The sequence below is a fragment of the Pseudorasbora parva genome, chromosome 23 (assembly GCF_024679245.1).
Source record: "Pseudorasbora parva isolate DD20220531a chromosome 23, ASM2467924v1, whole genome shotgun sequence".
NCBI lineage: Eukaryota > Metazoa > Chordata > Actinopteri > Cypriniformes > Gobionidae > Pseudorasbora > Pseudorasbora parva.
Genome location: NC_090194.1, coordinates 36,639,006 through 36,660,731, shown reverse-complemented (window position 1 = coordinate 36,660,731; position 21,726 = coordinate 36,639,006). Strand labels below are relative to the sequence as shown.

The following is a 21,726-nucleotide window of genomic DNA, read 5'->3' as shown; positions in this document are numbered from 1 at the left end:
ATCAATCAGCCAATCAATCAATCAGCCAACCAACTAACCAATCAATCAGCCAACCAACCAACTAACCAACCAACCAATCAATCAATCAGCCAACCAACCAATCAACTAACTAATCAATCAGCCAACCAACCAACCAATTAATCAGCCAACCAACCAATCAGCCAACCAATCAATCAATCAGACAACCAACCAATCAGCCAACCAATCAATCAATCAGACAACCAACCAATCAGCCAACCAATCAATCAATCAGACAACCAATCAACCAAATCAACCAATCAATCAATCAGACAACCAATCAGCCAACCAATCAATCAATCAGACAACCAATCAACCAAATCAACCAATCAATCAATCAGCCAACCAACCAACCAGCACTAGACAGACTACTAGTAATAAGATTAGTCATCTATATTGATCGGCAATTACAAAAGAAGTAATATACACCATCCAAACCTTCAATATATTAAAATAATAGTACAATAGATAAAAATTCAATTCACCGACTTCAAATGGAGTAAAGTGTTCATATCAAGCGGCTCCTCCCCCAGTTTCTGTTAAAGCCGATACTGAAGTGACTGTAATTCATCAACTGGCCACTAGAGCGGCTCCAGAAGAAGCAGAATCTCATTGAGCTCATGTTAAAATGCCCAACTTTACAGCAGAAAAAAACATGTTTACAGTCTGGGACAAATTGTGGTTTTGGCCTATACGGCTTCATGACGACTGTGAGGGGGTGAATTTAGTTTATAACTCATTCGTTTACATTATATAAAGCCTTAAAGTTCTGCCTAATTAAGGCCGTGGTTACTTTGAGTGACAGGTGGATAGCCATTTATCCGCTGTGTTAGTCATCACATCATCAAAGCTCCGCCCACGTCCCGCCTCTTTACCAATGTCAAAAACACTCTCTCATGATCTCCACTGCAGCGTCAGCTCGTTCCTCTCAGTGTCTGAAACGATTAGATCGAAGATTCAGTCTCTCTAAACCCCGCCTCTGTGAGAGACTGCTCTGCTCTGATTGGTCAGATGGCCCAGTCTGTTGTGATTGGTCTACTCTGATTGAATGATTGATTCATGAATCAAACTGATTCGATCGCTGCTGCTCTTGAGTTACCGACTGATTCAATGATCCGTTCAAAATGAGCCATAAATATCGTTTGAGCTTGAGCCGTGAAAACTGTTCCCAATGTGAGTTTTAGCATTGATTACTGTAAATGAAATCTTATTTAGTTAAACTCAACAGGAACGAATCATCTCGTTACTGAATCACAGTTTAATGGGCTGACGATTTCTTGAGCTTTACATAAGGAATGATGAATACAAATAAAATGAGTTTCTGATAAAATATCTGCCAATGGGAGTCAGAAAACGAGTTTTCCCTTTGAATTGATTCATGATTTATCATGATTTATTTATATGTATTCCTGTTTTAAGCAAAAACACACTTCATTTTGATTTATTTCTCATTGTGCATCAAGTATGTTGATAACAATATTGCCCTGTTTAACACTGTGAAGCTGCTCTGAAACAATCGGCATTGTAAAAGCGCAATATAAATAAAGATGATTGATTGCTTGATAGTTCCCCAAAGTAAAAATGCTGTACCACCCTAGTTAGCAGTAAACCATGACAAGGCAGTAAAGCTCTTATAAGCTGTAAAGATCAGCCAGTGTTTATTGCGGTTCTGATGCTGGAGTGTTTGATGGGCTGGGGTTTATGGGTAACGGAGTCTCACCTGTCTCGCAGTACGGCTGTCCGTCCTCCAGGTGGAAGGTGTTGTTGCGGATCGGCTTCTGGCAGGAGGCACACAGGAAGCAGTGCACGTGCCAGGTTTGCTTCAGGGCGTTGATGACTTCCTGTTGGCAGATGAAAAGGGCAGATTAAAGCGGCTCTGTGAACCAATGACATCTTTAGGGGTGTCGAAATTATTATTTTTTTTGATGCATCGTGATGCAGACGTGGATGATTCGGTATCGGTTCCATCCATAACCGGTTATAATCTACTGATTTTTTTCTGATGTCAATTGCCATGCATGTGTATTGTAGCATACAATGGCAGAGGAAGGCGAGACGCGAGTGAGGGTAATTAAAAATGCTACAACTACTTTAAAAGTCGACATACGGGAACATTTTGGCTTGTATGAATAACCTGGAGAACACGCGCGCAGTGTGTAAATCAAAGCTATCTGATTTATCAAAAACATTTAATTTACACTTGGGCACAAAAATGTGTCTCCACAAAATGAATATAAATCTGTTCAGTTCACTATATGCAGATTTAATGGAGTTCACGTCACTGAAAACAACAGATATGAGCTGCATTTTATTAATCATCAGATCATTTCAAAATCAAAGACCATGATATGAGTGAGCGCTGACACAGCACTGGTCAGATCATTCAGTTTCTTTTATATTTAATGAAGATGATTGTGTTTTGAGCACCTGCGACTTTACTTTTGGTTTAATTTGCGGTAGTTTGTGCGTTGGCTTGATGAAGAGATGCTCGTCTGTGGCGATGCGTGCTCAGATAATGGTGCTGAAAGCGTTTTTTAGAAATGTTGGCCCATATTGATAGGAGAGCATCTTGCAGTTGATGGAGATTTGTGGGATGCACATCCAGGGCACGAAGCTCCCGTTCCACCACATCCCAAAGATGCTCTATTGGGTTGAGATCTGTGGCAGCCATTTTAGTTCAGTCAACTCATTGTCATGTTCAAGAAACCAATTTGAAATTTGAGCTTTGTGACATGGTGCATTATCCTGCTGGAAGTAGCCATCAGAGGATGGGGACATGGTGGTCATAAAGGGATGGACATGGTCAGAAACAATGCTCAGGTAGGCCGTGGCATTTAAACGATGCCCAATTGGCACTAAGGGGCCTAAAGTGTGCCAAGAAAACATCCCCCACACCATTACGACAAGAGGATCAGTGACTGGTCATATTGATGAGACCCATAAAGTGTGCTCAGATCTGATGTAAATCAGAGCACTGAATGATCTCCAGGATGAAACGCACAGGTTCTGGTGGAGAGGTTCTCATTAAGTGAGTGCAGTTCTTCCGCCCGAGCAGCTGCTCCGGCTCTCCGTGGCTTTCTGAAGCCGACTAAAGCCAAGGCGACACAGCCAGTGCTAATAGTCACACATCTGAGCGGCCGGTGCCAGCTTTACCAGACCTTATGATCCCGATTAAAGCTCGTTCCCACAGAGAGCAGAGGAGGGGGAGGCTGGGAATGATGGAGGGATGAAGCTTTAAAGAGAAAGAATCACAGAGGTCAAGTGGAGCGGATCTCAAACTAGTTAGGATCATCACTCATGATGAGATGCTAACAAACAAAGCAAAACTACACTCAAACTACTTAACAGGACATATATTCAGCAATATCTTCAATAACTTAATAATAACATTCATGTTTAAGTATTATATAAGAATCAAATTTTATAACTTATCCAAAAAGAAACTGAAAAACTGTTAACCCTTAAAGACCTAGAACATTTTGCACTCTCAGAAAAAAAAGGTACAGTTCTGTCAATGGAGCGGTACCCTAAGGTACAAAAGTGAAAAGGTACATCTTTGTCCCTTACTAACCCCTAAATGATACATAGTACCTTTTGGGTTTTGTACCTTAGGGTACCGCCCCAGTGATAGAAATTTACCTTTTTTTCTGACATTGTGGGGGCGCCTGACGTGCCTCTACTTTTCTTTGTTTTTCTCACCCATTCTAGCAGTTAGCATCAAGTGCTATATATCATTTTAAACAGGAGAACCACACATTTCCATCTAGCTCATTTGATGTCCCAAATTTTATATTTATTTATTCTGAGACTGGATTAAATAATTGCAATCAATACTGGAGTTACTGTGAACTCAAACAGAACTTTATGAAGTTTGGATTTTTTCCTTTAAAAAGTAAGACTTGGTTGTTTTACACATCCAGGTAAAATGTTGTCTACATGCAACAATTCCTCAGCAAGTTATAGCCATTTACCATAACATTATTCTAGGCGTTTCTAGGTTTTTGAGTGAAAGCAGGTGTATGTTATTTACTGATAGTGTGTCCTAAAAAGTTCAAGTAGTAAAGTAAATAGAAATATTGTTATATAATAACACTGAAACAAACATTTTTCTTCTGGGAAATATATTATAATTTGAACATGAAAAACAAATGCAAACAATGCAACAAGTTTTGACCAACAAACCGTGATATAAAACACACTGAGGTTATGGTTACACGTGGGTGGCTATTTTCATAAACGGACATTTCAATAATCTTCTCAAACACAAATTGAGGAAAATATACTGAGTAAAAACACATACTACAAATACTACATACAAATACAGAAATATACTGACTTCTGTGTGCTGTGCTCTGTGAGAGAGCGCTCTGCACACGTTTATTTCTGTTTGATTTCATGCACGCAAATTTCACACTCACTTTCACAATAATATTTCAGAGAAACGTGATTGGTGGTTCAAAAGATCAAACACTGCGTTTATTGGTTGTGGCGATGACAGTTTCAACGAATCTGGGCACAGGGAGAGGGACGGGATGGGACTAATGATAAAAAATAATTTCTGTTTGGTTCAGGGGACCAACCCCACGCGTGTTTCCTGGACAAATCAATGCTGCATATTTTGATGACGCATCCACGCTGACTACGGAGCCTCTAAATGATCAATCGTGAGAAATGTTATACCAATGGAAAGGGGAGATTCTCCTCTTTACGGTGCAGTTTACATATTGGATACAGCATACAGGCTCGGGCTTTAACGGTTAACTCAACCAAAAACAAAATTCTAAAATCGACATCTCTACAAGTATGGAAGCCATTTCATTCCAGGTGCCGATGAGGTGATCATCTGAACCAAATCTGATTTAATAAGGAATAGGATGATAAAACACTTCTGTGCTCACCACTATCCTCTTGCAGTAGGACCAGCTGGATGACAGAAACAGTGCTAGTAATACCTCAGAAGTAATTGGAATCAAAAAATAACTATTGACCATGCCAAAAAAAGTTGAAAAGGAAAGTTTTGAGTGTGGAAAAGAAGGTTCAATACTGGCAGAGGGATACAGTGAGCGTCGGGTTGCTTCCATCCTTAAAATGTCAAAGATGGCGGTTTATAAGAACAGGGTCAAGCAGCATAGCCTAGAAATCTAGACGCACCCTAGCGGCAGCAAATCTAACCTGCCACGAGTGTCGTCTAGCAACTCTCAATACCCTTCTGAGCTGTAAACGCCAAACTCTGGTCGGGCCAATCACATCGTGTAGAGAGTCGGTGGGCGGGGCTTAACATAATTACAGCCGAGTTGCGCTTGCGTGCTTCTAGTAAACACAGAAACTGGCGACCGGCGGCGGTCTTTCGAATAAGCTTTGAGGAAGTTTGAAAGACAACCCTTTATCCCGCCCCTCGGATTGAGCCGTCAATGGGGAGTTTCCAGACCAAACATCTTGATGTGGGTCAGGCTTGTCAGGCTAGAAGCAGCAGACACTGGGGACAACAAAGCTACAGACCGGCAGAGGGGGAAAACGACTCTCCACTGACCGGAATGACCACCAACTCATTCGAATGTCACTCAACAACCGTAGGATGACATCAAACGACGTAAAAAAAGGCAAAAGGCAGCTGGGGTGAATGGCACGGCGAGGATGGTTCGAAATCAATGAGAAGCAAAGAAGAGCCAGGCTGAGGTTTGCAAGAGGCCATAAAGATTGGTCTGTAGAGGACTGGAGTAAGATCATCATCTCTGATGAGTCCAGTTTCAGCTGTCCAACACCTGGTCATCTAATGGTTAGACGGAGGCCTGGAGAGGCCTACAAGCCACAGTGTCTTAAAATTATGGTTGGGAGCTGGGTCTATACCAGCGTGTTAAAGGTGCCGGTAACGCACTTGCACCGCGGTTCATGTCACATCTAATGACGCATATTTAATATGGGTTATAACTATGAAAATAATATTTATGTATGTTTCTGTCGATGGATACACGTGCTGGCTTCTCAGTGATACATTACACCACTGATAATAAAAGAAACACGTAGGCAAAACGGTTTATCTTTGTAAACTGTTCAGTGCATGTGAGTGCTGCCGTAGTTTGAATATGACCAGTCATTTCTCCGTCATCACCCGGATGTAGAGCCAGAAGACGCCAATGAGGACTCGCGCACGCTGAGAGAAGATCTGTCTCTGTGCACTCATCCCAAAGCACGCAAACATTGAGTTATCTTTCAAGTCTTGCGCTTGAACGGACAAACTCACACAAGAGTATATCAACACATGTCCATCTTGATGAGTATCCAGGCAGACCGTCTGAATATGCCTTAAGAGAACTTTATACAGTCGAGAAAGACACATATCCCTGCATTAGCTCTTAAAGGGGCAGTAGCCTTTACTGCTGTCTGTTTAATGCCGAACAAAAGATAAGGACATCACTCACTGCTCTTGATTGAATATCTTGTGTAGGTTTAATAAGGATTAATCTGTAATCTAAACAGTGAAAAATGCCATTATTTTACATTTGATTACTTAAATTCAATTTCTCTACCTAAAAACTAATCTTAGACCCACTTGAAAAACCTGAAAAGCATTGATTATTTTATTAGGATATTTGCTCAGTAGTATTTATTTGTGCTGCTGCTTGTATTTAAGTTATTTGTTCATATTTTCTTTATTTTTATTTGACAGTAGTCTTTTTTTCCCTGAACATAGTAAATATAGAACCGTATCGAAACTGTGAACCTAAAACCGTGATACAAACCGAACCGTGAGCAATCTGTGCCGTTCCACCGCTAGAGTAACGTATGCGAGAGGGTTTCACACACATGCTGAAAGCCTTCGGCAGAATTCAGATGAGCCGTTTTAATCTAGATTAATTTCAAAATTAATCTAGATAAAAAAAAATGAATCTATGCCCACCTCTTATATATATACACAGTACACATATCTTTAAATGTTATATATAATTTGTATTTAAATGAATTTTAATGTTTTAGTAATTTATATTTTTATTAATATTATATTACCTGTTTACAGCTGTGTTACAGTCACTCTAATGCATTTAACTTACTGTGTCACAGATTTGACATACTTACGACACACACACTGAAATTTTAAACATATAGTTGGGAATATAAGCACTAGCAGACTGGACTAACACTCCTAACTAGCACCATCTCGTCCTCACTCACCCCCAGAACCTTCTGATGGCAGCGGGAGCAGGTCGGGGCCAGGAACTGCTCGTAACATCGCTCGCAGTACACCGAGCCGCGCTCCTCCACGAAGCCCACATCGGCCAGCGAACTTTGGCAGTGCGAGCAGCAGAACTCCTCCTTGTGCCACGATTTGCCCATGGCCACCAGGAACGGTCCCCTAAAAAACACCACAGACGTCTGTTAACAGGAAACTGGACAAATAACGGCGAAGTTAACTCAGATTAAAGGCTCGGTCTAATGCGGTGTCAAGCATTCTACCTTAGTTACACTGTTAAAGGGATAGTTCACCCAAAAATGAAAATGTGATGTTTATCTGCTGACCCCCAGGTCATCAACATGTAGGTGTGTTTGTTTCTTCAGGAGAACACAAATGAAGATTTTTAACTTAACCCTTGCTGTGTGCCAGTCACATAATGGGGTGAATGGGTAACTATTCTATGAGAGCAAAACAAACAAACAAAAAAAACATGATTAAGGCAACGTGCACAAAAACCTGCTGCTCCTGACGACACACTTGACACGCTTTCTGCCTCACTTTGTGTGTCAGACAGTCTACAAATAAGGTCTAACAGCGCGCAGATGGCCAATCAAATCAGAGTAGGCAGGGTTTACATTCTCTTTTGGTTCGCGCAGTTCTCTCTCTCACCGTTGCGGAGAGAGACTCTAAATGCAACGAATCCATGCTCTTAATATACAATCATGGATTAACATGAAGAAGAAAACAATTTGAGAAAATTGGAAACTCGTTTGAAAACTCTGAAAATTTAAGAAGATTTACTAAAAGTCTACTATTAGACCACTGGGGCTCAAATATAAGCAGCGAAGAATTTTGGGACTAATTATATATTTGATGCAAATAAATGCAAATATTGTTTGCAATTTGTCCCAAATAGAATTTTTTTCCAACTATAATTAGACCTAGAATTTCGTTCACTGTTCTGCTTGACCTGGTCATGGCCTTGCTTTGAATTAGTCTATTATTTTAAATAAATAAAAAAACATTTATTATTTCAGTATTACATAATGATTAAATTTCTATAGGCTATATTTAAAAAATAAAATAAAAATTGAGTAGGCAAGAGAAGCCTATATGAACTATTCATGTTCAAATTCAGAGGAACAGTTCATGTACAGAAGAAACATTAATGTTGAAGAACTGTTAATAATATAGATTGAGAAGATTGGATCAGTTTTGCTCTTTTTTTTGTGTGTGTAGAAAACTTGATTCGGCCCAGCCTGACCGAGTATCCACCTCCAGCGGCCCCCATGTAAATAGAGTTTGAGACCCCTGATGTAATGTGAACAACACCTGTGTGTGTTTGTGTGTGTGTGTGTGTGTGTGTGTGTGTGTGTGTGTGTGTGTTGGGTAGGTTTAGGGGCAGGGGCAGTGTAAGGGGATAGAAAATACGGTTTGTATAGTATAAAAACCATTACGCCTATGGAATGTCCTCACATTTCACAAAAACAAATGTGTGTGTGTGTGTGTGTTTACGTACACTGTACAGGTCTGAGGTAAAAATGTTTTTGCTCAGGAGACCACAATGTTCACCCAATAGAGAACATTTTGCTCAGCGAGAAAATAAATTAGAGGGAACATTGATCAACACTGCTCTAAAAATACAAGATCAAGATTAACACGAGACTGGCAGAAACTGTGTGTGTTTTGAACCCTTGAACACTGATACTGAATACTGCTCATTGGTAGTTAATGCATTAACTGTGATCTTCTTGTAAAGATTTTATCCCTCATAAAAAGATGATTTCTGAGTGAAAGCGTGTGTGAAGGAGCCGTTTTGAGAGGGTTGATGTGTAGATCAGATGTGACGGGATCTGTTCGGGTAACGTGAGGACGGCAGCGGGGATGCGGGTTACAAATCGGATGATTAGCTGGAAGGGAAAACAACAGACAGCGGCGATATCAAATGCAGAAAACGGAGACTTTAAGCTTGGATGTCACGGCCGCTTTCGGCAGGAGTCTGGCAGTCCGGCGGCGTAACGGATACGAGCTGAAGGAGTCGGAGCTCCTGAACCACGAAAACCAGCCTCACCGGACCACCAAATCTATAGGACGCTTCTTCCTCTATTATTAAACTTCACACCGACATTACCGTCAACTCTGAGCTGCTTCAGAGCATGAATTATAACATTAGTGCCCCTGGAGCTCTTCACCAGTCCTGCGTCTCACGGGTATATCTGTGGCGATATCCAACAGTTCATTACATGGGTGACCAAAAAACTTAAACCAGTTTTGGCCACAATCTTACATACACTTCCTTTAAATGTTTGCTTAAAACAACCCAATTGCTGGGTTAGTCCATTTTATAACCCAACTCAGGTTGTTTTAAACCCAGCATTTTTTAGAGTGTGGGTGTCGAAAGCAAATAAAAAGTGGGTGGGTTCTCTCTCTCAGAATTGATTTTTTTTACTGGAGTAACGTTAGATGCCATTTACATTAAAATACAAATATACTGCCGTTTACTAAACGATTGATTGGGCCAGACAACATTACGGAAATCACTGAGTTATTTACCATGGCTATAGCGTAGGGCTAAGAGACGCATGGCATGAAGTTTTGACGCAAACGATCAGAGGTTCGAATCCGCCTTTTGAGGAACTCGATCTACTCCCTTTTCCCATCACATCAGATCGGGAAGGCATTTATTTTCAACAAAAATTGAGAAAATATTAGTGGAAATGAAGCAGCTAAAGTGTTTAATAATAAGTGTTTCTCGGTTAGGGGTAAACAGATACGTGCTGAATTAGAGACGATAAAAGTGACTGGGTCCAATATCATTGGTCCTAAAAAGTGGGCAGGTCTTGTCCAACACACACACAATGGTTCCGACACTCATGTTCATGCCAAAAATCATTAGGATATTAAGTATATTTCTACCGTAAATATAATATATATAATAATTTATACACACACACACACACACATATATATATAAAATTATTATTAGTGGTAATATGCATTGCTAAGGACTTCATTTGGACAACTTTTTTTTGCACCCACATATTCCATATTTTCAAATAAATCTCTCCTAACAAACCACACATCAATGGAAAGATTATTTTTTCACTTCCAGAAGATGTATAAATCTAAATGTCACGGCGGTTCCCCTGCTTAAACCAGCACTTGTCCATGCCCGTCTTAAGTTTGCCAATGACCATTTGGATGATCCAGAGAAGTCATGAGAGAAAGTCATGTGGCCAGATGAGACCAAAATAGAACTTTTTGGTCATAATTCCATTAAATGTATTTGGAGGAAGAATATTGATAAGTACCATCCCAAGAACACCATCCCTACTGTGAAGCATGGGGGTGATAGCATCATGCTTTGTGGGGGGTTTTCTGCACATGGGACAGGGCAACTGGACTGTATTAAGGAGAGGATGACCGGGGCCATGTATTGCGAGATTTTGTGGAACATCCTCCTTCCCTCAGTTAGAGCATTGAAGATGGGTCATGGCTGGGTCTTCCAACATGACAATGACCCGAAGCACAGCCAGGATAACCAAGGAGTGGCTCTGTAAGAAGCATTTTAAGGTTCTGGCGTGGCCTAGCCCGTCTCCAGACCTAAACCCAATAGAGAATCTTTGGAGGGAGCTCAAACTCTGTGTTTCTCAGCGACAGGCCAGAAACCTGACGGATCTAGAGGAGATCTGTGTGGAGGCGTGGGCCAGAATCCCTCCTGCAGTGCAAACCTGGAGAACAAAGGCTACTGTACCAAATATTAACATTGATTTTTTCAGGTGTTCAAATATTTATTTGCAGCTGTATCATACAAATAAATAGTTTTAAAAAATCATACATTGTGATTTCTGGATTTTTTTTGTTGATTATGTTTCTCACAGTGGACATGCACCTACGATGACAATTTCAGACCCCTCCATGATTTCCTAGTTGGAGAACTTGGAAAATAGCAGGGTGTTCAAATACTTATTTTCCTCACTCTCTTTCTTTCTTTCTCTCTCTCTCTCTCTCTCTCTCTCTCTCTCCCTCTCTCTCTATATATATATGTATATATGTAACTGATGGATTTGAATATGGAGTGGGCGGGTTACCTCCACCCCATCCCCCCATAAACTACGCCCCGGTGATGTGTTAGTAAATAAATCATGAGCTGGTCAATCGCCAGGCATTTGAAGCATCATTTACAGTTGCATCTGTGAGTGCAAGGGTTAAAGGGTTAGTTCACCCAAAAATGAAGAGACGAGAATAATTTTTGTACGCAAAAAAACAACAACTAAATAACGACATATAGTGATCGGATCAAACTGCTGAAATCACGTGACTTTGGCGATCCGATTCATGAATCGATTCACTGATTCATAACTGTTTGAATCTTTGTTTTGAAGTCGGCCATCACTATATAAGTCATTATTTAGTGTTTTTTTCCGCACACACTATTCTGGCCTCTTCATAAATGATTGTAGAGCCGCTGTAGTGAGATGGGCTTTGTAACGACGTCTTTAGTGCCTTTATGGGTCTTGAGAGAGGAAATGACATTGGTGTCAATGAAGGCCTTTCTGAGCCATCGGATTTCAACACTAATATCTTCATCTGTGTGTGAAGATGAACGGAGGTCTGACGGGTGGCCAACCCCAGGAGAAGTTATTGACAGAGTTTACATTACTGGGTGAACTAACCCTTTAAAGCACACATTCAGCTGTTTGAGGAGGATGTCTGACCTGATGACCATGTTGCAGTGTGCGCACATGGGCGTCCGTGTTCCCGCCGGGATATGTTCGGCTCTCTGCACCAGAGACTCGTCCTGATCATTGGGATGGGCTTGAGGCGCGGATCGGACTGGTCCCTTCGGAAGGCTGTTGCTGACCCGGCCCGTCTGCGGCGCAGCTGCACCTGCTTTAGGAAGCCCTAATCAAAGAGAAAGAGATTTCAATCTGTGCGACCTCTTGCTGAACTTCACCCACAACAGCGTCTGTGTTAGGGGAGACAAAACTGGTAATGAGATCGGATGATATTGTGTGCGGCCGTGTAGCGTGACCGAAGGTGAGGGAAAGTTCTGGTTAAGATAGATGAACTCTATCTCTTCTGAAGGGTTCGTCGGACCATCTGCGGCCGGGACATCCACACCGCTCCGCTGCAAAACAATGGATCGATTTACACCGGCTGGGGAAAAAAACAACATTCCCAGAACTGGAGGAGACACCTGGCAAAATAACCGGCCGTCTCTGGGAGTGGAAGGACAAGCCTTCCCTTCTCTGAGGGGTCAGAGGTCGGCGAGGCGCAGTGGGCGGCACAGAGCGGCTCATTCAGACGGTGCTGGAATCAAAGCCGCACAGGTCACGGAACATATGGCCCCCTGATTTACGCGTAACGGAGGGAAAACGAGCCGACGGATCCGTGCGAATGAATCCGTAAATGGCACTGATGCTCTCACAGGAAACCGAGCTCAAATGTGACTGACCAACAGAACCTCTGAAGTGGATCTCTACTGATGACCACTGAGAAGCAGCAGGTCAAAGGTCAGAGGATCAGCAGCTGAGTCATCAGAGAAAGAGTCGTCACATCCTGAGACGAGTGGAGGAAACGCTTCTGACGTGTCGATATATCCGTCCGTCAAACACGTCTGTGGGAACGGAGCGTTCAAAACACTGACTCAGCATTACACCGCACTTAAACCAGCTCCATTACGCAGACAATTATATAGAAATATTAATATAAATAATAAATACACACACACACGTGTATACGTACATATACACACACGTATACATACACATACACACATACACACACACACACACACACACACACACACACACGTATACATACAAACAAACACACACACACACACACAGGTGTATAAATACATATACACACACGTGCATGCATACACACATACATACATATATATATACACACACACACATACATGCATATACACAAACACATGTGCATACACACACACACACACACACACACACACTTGCATACATACATATATACACATACACACACACACACGCATATATAAACACACACACGTATACATGCATATACACAAACACACGTGCATACACACACACACACTTGCATACATACATATATACACATACACACACACACACACACACACATGTATAAACACACACACGTATACATGCATATACACAAACATACGTGCATACACACACACACACACTTGCATACATACATATATACACATACACACACACAGACACACATATATACATTTAAAAATTATAATAGTTATGATTTTAAATTAGAAAATGTTTATATTAATAATTGATCATTTAAACCTCACTTGGGCTCCAATGTGTAAAAAAAAATATAATTATTAATATAAATAAAATAATTATATATTATAAATGTATGAACCTATATATTGTAAACGTATATTTTAAAATGATAGATGATTTTAAATAAATAAAGTTTATAATATAAAAAAATATTGCTTAAAAAACATTTAAGGTATAAATATTATAAATGTTTAAAAAATACTGTATTTTTAATGCATTATCTTATTTACATAACAAAATCTATAAAATCTATTTATAAAAATATAATGTGCATATACAGTATAATGTATATATACATGTTTAAAATTAATAATTTGTAATTAAAAAAATATTTTGAAATAAATTATAAAATGTTTAAACCAGTAATAATTGATCATACTATTATATAAGTATATATTTAAAAAAATTATATTATTCTATGTATTCTAATATTAATGTATATTTTTGTATCAGTTGTGGTGATGGGTCAGTGTTTATGTTCAGTTTATGAGTGTGTGTGACGGACAGAGAGGCTGCAGCTCGAGCACACACACACACACACACATTTGTTTTTGTGACATATCATAGGCGTAATGGTTTTTATACTGTACAAACCGTATTTTATACCTCCCTTACACTGCCCCTAACCCTACCCATCACTCACACACACACACACACACACACACACACACACACACACACACACACACACACACACACACACACACTTCTGCATTTTTATTTTCTACAAAAACTCCTCCTGTGTGATTTATAAGCCTTTTGAAAAGTGGGGACATGGGTAATGTCCTCATATTTCACCCTCTCCTGTAATACCCGTGTCATTATACACATTTGTGTCCTGATATTTCACAAAAAATGCCTACACACACACACACACACACACACGCGCACACCAGGACGCAGTTTCTCAGAGAAATGGAGGCCATATGCTTCACGAGACGGCCGGACGTCCTGTCCTTTTGCTCTCTGCACTTCTAATCGCGCAGCTGCTGTCCGTCTGGAATCAATCGCTGCGATGAGCTTTAATTGAAGATCCTCTGGTGATGAATTCCTGCCACCCTGACCACTGACCCGAAGATCCATCTGAGGACCAGAGGCGGACCGACTACACCGCTTCATTACTTCAGTAAAACTAAAGAGACCCCTGGCTAAATCTGACTCAAGTACAAGTAAAAGTACTACAGTCAGATGTCTACTTAAAGTGTTAGTTCAACAAAAAGTGTAAACTCTGTCATTAATTCCTCCTGTGGTTGGACAGCCGTCAGACCTCCGTTCATCTTCACACACAGATGAAGATATTAGTGTTGAAATCCGATGGCTCAGAAAGGCCTTCATTAGCCACGTCCATTACACATTTGCGAAAAACTTGTGATATTTCTTAAATGTCGATAAAAAACTATTGCGAAAATGACAGTGTTTCCATAGCCGCAGTTATGCAACTAAACCTTATTATTTCCTCTCGCGATAAGTCATTCCAAAATGATGGCACTTGGTAGTTTTGTATATCCCATTCACTGCACTAGCCATTATTTTTATTGGAAGGAGACGTGTGTGTGTTATCCACGCATTAATGGCAAGGAAAGCACTATGAAACTTTCCGTCCACTAGAGGGCGCCTATTCAAAACAAAGGTGTAGTTTGATGATGTCAAGTGTGAGCGCAGTATCTTGGGACATGTGGTCTTCACCTCACAGCCGGTGGAAAATAGGAGTAGTGGGAAGTTCGGATAATTTTAGTGACTCGGATCTTTGAGTCTCGTTCAGCAAAATGAACAAATCTTTTTTCGAGTCATTTCGTTCATTTCACCTAAATGACATGTTAAATAGCCCAACACATCTACTACTTGTTGATTACATTTTAAAACTACATAAAAATAAACAATAGGGTACTGCAACCAAAGCCAAATTATACGAAACTGAAATGTTTAATTAATTGATTAGTTGTTGGGTCAGGCTATTGCAGTCTCTCTGTTAGTTCACCTCACCTCCTGATCCAAAACATTCTTTCTCTTGCAACTTCATATTTATCACGTTTGTTCTCCGCCTCTCGTGTCTTCGAGCTCCTTGAGACGTTAGCTGTCGACTCGTCTGTGTCTGACTCTGATCAGATCTGGGGGCTGGGCCGCTCGGACCGTGTGTGACACAGGTCCGGAAACAAAAATGATTAGCTCTTACGAGTCTTTCGGGTTTGAGCAAGGGGGTAATCTAGCGCTCGGAAAGCGTTCCACCCATAGGGACGGCCATTGCTAACCAAGCCATCACCTGCTGGTAGCATCCCATTGACTCCCATTCATTTTTGAGTCACTTTGACAGTGAATAACTTTACATCTGAGACGTTTAAAGACTCCATTTGTCCATTGTTTATTTCTAAAGAAACACGACAATGTATAAAAGGCTCCATTACCTTGTATCTTACACTATCGCCCCGCAGAAGCTGTTTTTGTAAAAATAGGCTAACTATTGCGTCATAACCAACGCGACTCTGTCGCACATTTGAGAAACTAATCTTTTCTGTTTCCGTTACTGACAGCATAGACTCTATGGGACTAACAGGAAGAACGAAAGACTCAAACCCGAAAGACTCGTAAGAACTAATCATTCGGAGATTCAGAGCTGATTCAGAGGCCATATGTTGCGTAATGCGCATGCGCGGTCAACACAAAATGAACGAATCACTCTCTGAGACAACTCGCTAGTCCCGAGTCATAATAAAGATTCGTTCAAAATGAACGAATCGTTCATGAACGACACATCACTAGAAAATAGGACTCGGGCAGAAATCACGTTCATGGATGCGGTTATTAACGTTACTGTAGTGAAGCAGAGCAGGAGCGAGTGTTGTGGAGCTGAGCACGGCCGCTGGAGCGATTGGTTATTAACGTTACTGTAGTGAAGCAGAGCAGGACCGAGTGTTGAGGAGCTGAGCACGGCCGCTGGAGCGATTGGTTATTAACGTTACTGTAGTGAAGCAGAGCAGGAGCGAGTGTTGTGGAGCTGAGCACGGCTGCTGGAGCGATTGGTTATTAACGTTACTGTAGTGAAGCAGAGCAGGAGCGAGTGTTGAGGAGCTGAGCACGGCCGCTGGAGCGATTGGTTATTAACGTTACTGTAGTGAAGCAGAGCAGGACCGAGTGTTGAGGAGCTGAGCACGGCCGCTGGAGCGATTGGTTATTAACGTTACTGTAGTGAAGCAGAGCAGGACCGAGTGTTGAGGAGCTGAGCACGGCCGCTGGAGCGATTGGTTATTAACGTTACTGTAGTGAAGCAGAGCAGGAGCGAGTGTTGAGGAGCTGAGCACAGCTGCTGGAGCGATTGGTTATTAACGTTACTGTAGAGAAGCAGAGCAGGAGCGAGTGTTGAGGAGCTGAGCACGGCCGCTGGAGCGATTGGTTATTAACGTTACTGTAGTGAAGCAGAGCAGGACCAAGTGTTGAGGAGCTGAGCACGGCTGCTGGAGCGATTGGTTATTAACGTTACTGTAGTGAAGCAGAGCAGGAGCGAGTGTTGTGGAGCTGAGCACGGCTGCTGGAGCGATTGTTACACACACACACACGTCTCGCGAGCACCTGGACTTTTATTATGACGGGATGGGACACATTCGCCGGGCGCTCGCACTGATCCGCTCTTCCGGTGATGAGCATAAGGTAAAGCAGCTCTGTTTATCATATTAGATACATTTAAGTGTGTCTAAAATGATGTTATGACGTTACTCCGTGCGTTCACTTGTTCACACTGCTAAGAGTAAAGCGCTTCTGCAGAATAAACCCGAGGGTAACGCAGATATGAAGCGATCGACAGGCGACTCCCTCAAACGCTATGCTGACACGTCCCGGTCCTCAGTTAAAATAGCAATTCTCACAATTTACAAATAGTTGGAAACATTTGGGATACTATAAGTACTCAACTGAACAAAATATATAACACTGGCCTAGTGGTTTTTGGATATTTTACTGCAAAAATACTACATAGTGCACCTTTACTTAAGCGGCCGGATATGAGGTGTGTGTGTGTGTGTGTGTGTGTGTGTGTGTGTGTGTGTGTCAGATCTGCTTCAAGGTCTTCATGATAATGTGGCATTTCTGTGTTTAGAATCCAGTATTCCTGTAATTCTCGTCTTTTATGAGTTTAATAAAGAACTCTGTCTCGTCTTCTCTCCAAACAAACCGTCATCTGTAAAGAATGATCGACTTTTATGCACGCCAGGTTGACGCATATAAAGAAGAGCGAAATGTTGGAATTTGCATGGGTAACTCAAATGTTTTTTTTTACCACTTTTGTTATTTTGGCTAGAAATATGAACTGAATTTAGAAATGCTTTTGAAAAGAAAAATTTGGCATTTAATGAACAAAATAATTTTCTGAAATGAAGCAATGTTTGGAGTGAGTGCATGTAAAATAATTTGTTCCCTGAGTCCACAAATAAAAGTAGACAGTTTATAGTTTATAATTGTGTCTTGAACTTATCTGTATAGCTAAAACTGACAGAGTATTGCCGCTGTCTTAAAGGAAGTTGGAAAAAATTTAAAAAACGTTGGCGCCTTAATCGGCCGAGGGTTAAAGAAAACATAGCCTAACTACGAAACTAGCACAACTGAGTGGGAAAAAAATATAGGCCCTATGTTGCAGCAACAGGTGACCTGTAATGCCTTTAAAAAAAAAAGTTTTTGCGATATTTGGGAGTTTTTGCGAAATTGCCGCGTAATGGAAACGCAGATATTGACACCAATGTAATTTCCTCTCTCAAGACCAGTGAATCGATTCTTGATTCGCATCGCCAAAGCCACATGATTTCAGCACGCGATCCGAATCATGAATCGATTCACTGATTCATAACTGTTCGAAGCTTTGTTATGAAATCGGTTATTATCCCTCTATAAGTCGTTATTTAGTTTTCTTTTGAGCACAATAACTCTTCTGGCCTCTTCATCAATGATTGTAGAGCCGCTGTAGTGAGATGGGCTTTGTAACGACGTCTTTAGTGCCTTTATGGGTCTTGAGAGAGGAAATGACATTGGTGTCAATGAAGGCCTTTCTGAGCCATCGGATTTCAACACTAATATCTTCATCTGTGTGTGAAGATGAACAGAGGTCTGACGGCTGGCCAACCACAGGAGGAATTAATGACAGAGTTTACATTACTGGGTGAACTAACCCTTTAAGTAAAAGTACTGAAGTACTTTTTCTTGATATTGCATTACTACTGCCACAGTGCTTACATTTATCTACGGAAACAACCTACATGGAGTTATGAAAAATGTTTAATACCTTTGAGAATGTAAAAGGAATTGAAAGTAAAAGCAAGTCATTTTAATCTTGTTATCTTGTTGCTTGTTTTAACATTTCTCACTTGCCCACAAGCCAACGCTCTGACAAACCTCTGCTGATCACATTTGAACCTGTCTGTGTTAACCACACCGCATACTCATGGACCTGCTGCGTCTTCATCCATTGTTTCGTCTCTTATCTAAATCTGACCATGGAGTTGACTTTGGGGAAAGCTGAAGCTGATTGCTGATAGGACGGTCCCAATCAGTGGCGCCTGCACGATCCAATCACGTTCGAGAGGGAAACAACAAATTTAGGGTTTCCAAGATTTAGCTTTTTTTCCTTTTTTTTGTTTTGTTTTAGAAGTAGTAACGGTACTTACGGTTAATGGATAGAAATGTATCGGAGTAAAGAGTACGATATTTGCCTGTCAAATGTACTTGAGTAAAGTCATGAGTACTCCCCAAAAATGATACTCAAGTAAAGTACAGATCCCCCAAAATTGTACTTAAAGGGTTACTTCAGCGATTAGCATATGGCTTTGTATCAGTAGAAACCCTGGAGTATATTCAAATGTGCTCTGTTATTGTCCGGCTCTGCGTATATCACACAGAGATATCACCAGAATAAACCACAATAAAGGAGGCTCAACACAGGTCGCCCGATTCCCAGAGCAAACATTCCCACAGGAATATTATATTTAATATTATAATTATAAGAATATTATAAGCCGTCCCACAGGAGAGCCAAACTAACACCACCTCATGAGACATGACTGTGAGCCTGCCATAACCGCGAGGGCGTCACATCTCAGATTCATTAAGAAAAAAGCTCTTTGTGTAATCCATAAACTCAAAGCTGTTAAAACTCGCAGTGTGGTCAGTCTTCCATCTGCAGGACACAAGCGGACACGCATTACAACATTAACACCGGTCATCACAGACGCAAAGCACTTCAGTCATTCATATAAAGCTCATAGAAAATTAGATATAAAAGACAAACTAAATATATTAAAAAAATTACAATTAAACAAATAAATATAATATAAAACATTTTATTAAATATGTAAATATTATTAAAAGTGATGGTTTTATATATATATATATATATATATATATATATATATATATATATATATATATATATATATATATATAGTTTCTAATAATAACTGGTAATTTAATATTATACATGTATCATTTTTCAAAAATATATTATAATACTACAAACTTAAGACTTAAATATTAAAAAACATTTATCCCAGAGACAAAGCACTTCAGTCATTCATATAAAGCTGATAGAAAATTTTATATAAATATAAGACACTAAATTATTTTATTTTTTTTACAATGAAACAAATAAATACTATATAAAAGATTTATAAAACTAAATATTAATAAAAATTGAATAATAATTGATTATTTAAGCTATATATATATATACAGCTCTCGAAAAAAATGAAGAGACAACTTAATATGGATTTCTCAATGTTAAGTGCTCTTAATTTTTTCTAGATATAGTTTCTTGTAATAACTAGTAATTTAATATTATACATGTCTACTTTTTCAAAAATATAATAATACTATAAATTTACAAATTTAAGACTTAAATATTAAACTTAAAAAACCTTCTAAATTATTTTAAACGCTTATTTATTAACCATTTATTTATTTATGATAATAATTACTAAAACAAATAAAGCCATTAAAACCTAATAAAAATAACAAAAGCACCTAAAATTACTTAATATAATATAAAATATAATGCAAATTATTAATAATATTATAATATTATTTAAATAATAGTAAAATAACACTGAGTATAATATATTATCAAATAATATAATAAATAATATAATCAGTGTTGTTGTTGTAAACTAAAACTTATTGCATTATGTACGTGTGTGTGTGTGTGTGTGTGTGTGTGTGTGTGTGTGTGTGTGGTGGGTAGGTTTAGGGGCAGGGGCAGTGTAAGGGAGATATAAAATACAGTTTGTACAGTATAAAAACCATTACACCTATGGAAAGTCCCCAGAAAACATGGAAACACCACGTGTGTGTGTGCGTGCGTGTGAAAACTTTTACTTAATTGAAAATTACAAAAGTGTTTCTTTTGGCAATAGAATTACTAAAACTAAATTGAAAAATACTTTAAAATATTAATAAATTCTCTTAAAAATGATAAAAATGTCAAAAATGACTAAATTAACACGGCAGTAGAGATTTCTGCTGAAATGCTTAAAGATCATTTTTGAAGACAAATATAAATTGTGCCTATGTATGATAAAAACACAATGGACGGACGGATGGACAGATAGAGACGGACGGACGGACGGACGGACAGAGAGACAGACAGACAGACAGACAGACAGACAGACAGACAGAGACAGACAGACAGACAGAGACAGACAGACAGACAGACAGACAGACAGACAGACAGATAGATAGATAGATAGATAGATAGATAGATAGATAGATAGATAGATAGATAGATAGATAGATAGATAGATAGATAGATAGATAGATAGATCAGTGCTTTTTTTTGCTGAATATCTATCCATCTTCCTTTACTGTAGAGTGCATGTAACTGATGACAGAGTGTGTGTTTTGTCTGGAGCTGTGTGAGGATCGTCTCACCTGCAGCGCTCCCAGACGGCCAGCTCTTGGCTGCGGGCGGAGGGACGCCGTTGCCCTGTCCGGGGGCTCCAGAGGGCGCTTTGCTCATAGTTTTGACTGAAGACGTGGCATGAGAGCTGGGCTGAACCTCCACTGCGGCCTCGCTGGAGAGAAACACAGAACGAAAAAAGCACTTAGAGGGTTAATTCACCCAGTAATGTAAACTCTGTCATTAACTTCTCCTGTGGTTGGCCAGCCGTCAGACCTCCGCTCATCTTCACACACAGATGAAGATATTAGTGTTGAAATCCGATGGCTCAGAAAGGCCTTCATTGACACCAATGT

The 21,726-nt window shown here is 40.0% G+C and overlaps 1 protein-coding gene across 3 annotated transcripts in view; it reads right to left on the bottom strand.

Annotated features, from left to right (window-relative positions):
• pdlim5b (PDZ and LIM domain 5b) overlaps positions 1 to 21,726 on the bottom strand; it is a 112,869-nt gene that overhangs the window by 1,815 nt on the left and 89,328 nt on the right. For all 3 annotated transcript variants that reach the window (XM_067433963.1, XM_067433964.1, XM_067433965.1), the window contains 4 exons: positions 21,403 to 21,545; positions 11,908 to 12,094; positions 7,189 to 7,369; positions 1,739 to 1,859 (listed from right to left, as the gene is read on the bottom strand). In XM_067433963.1, the coding sequence (XP_067290064.1) occupies positions 1,739 to 1,859; positions 7,189 to 7,369; positions 11,908 to 12,094; positions 21,403 to 21,545 (632 nt within the window). The remainder of the gene's footprint in view (positions 1 to 1,738; positions 1,860 to 7,188; positions 7,370 to 11,907; positions 12,095 to 21,402; positions 21,546 to 21,726) is intronic.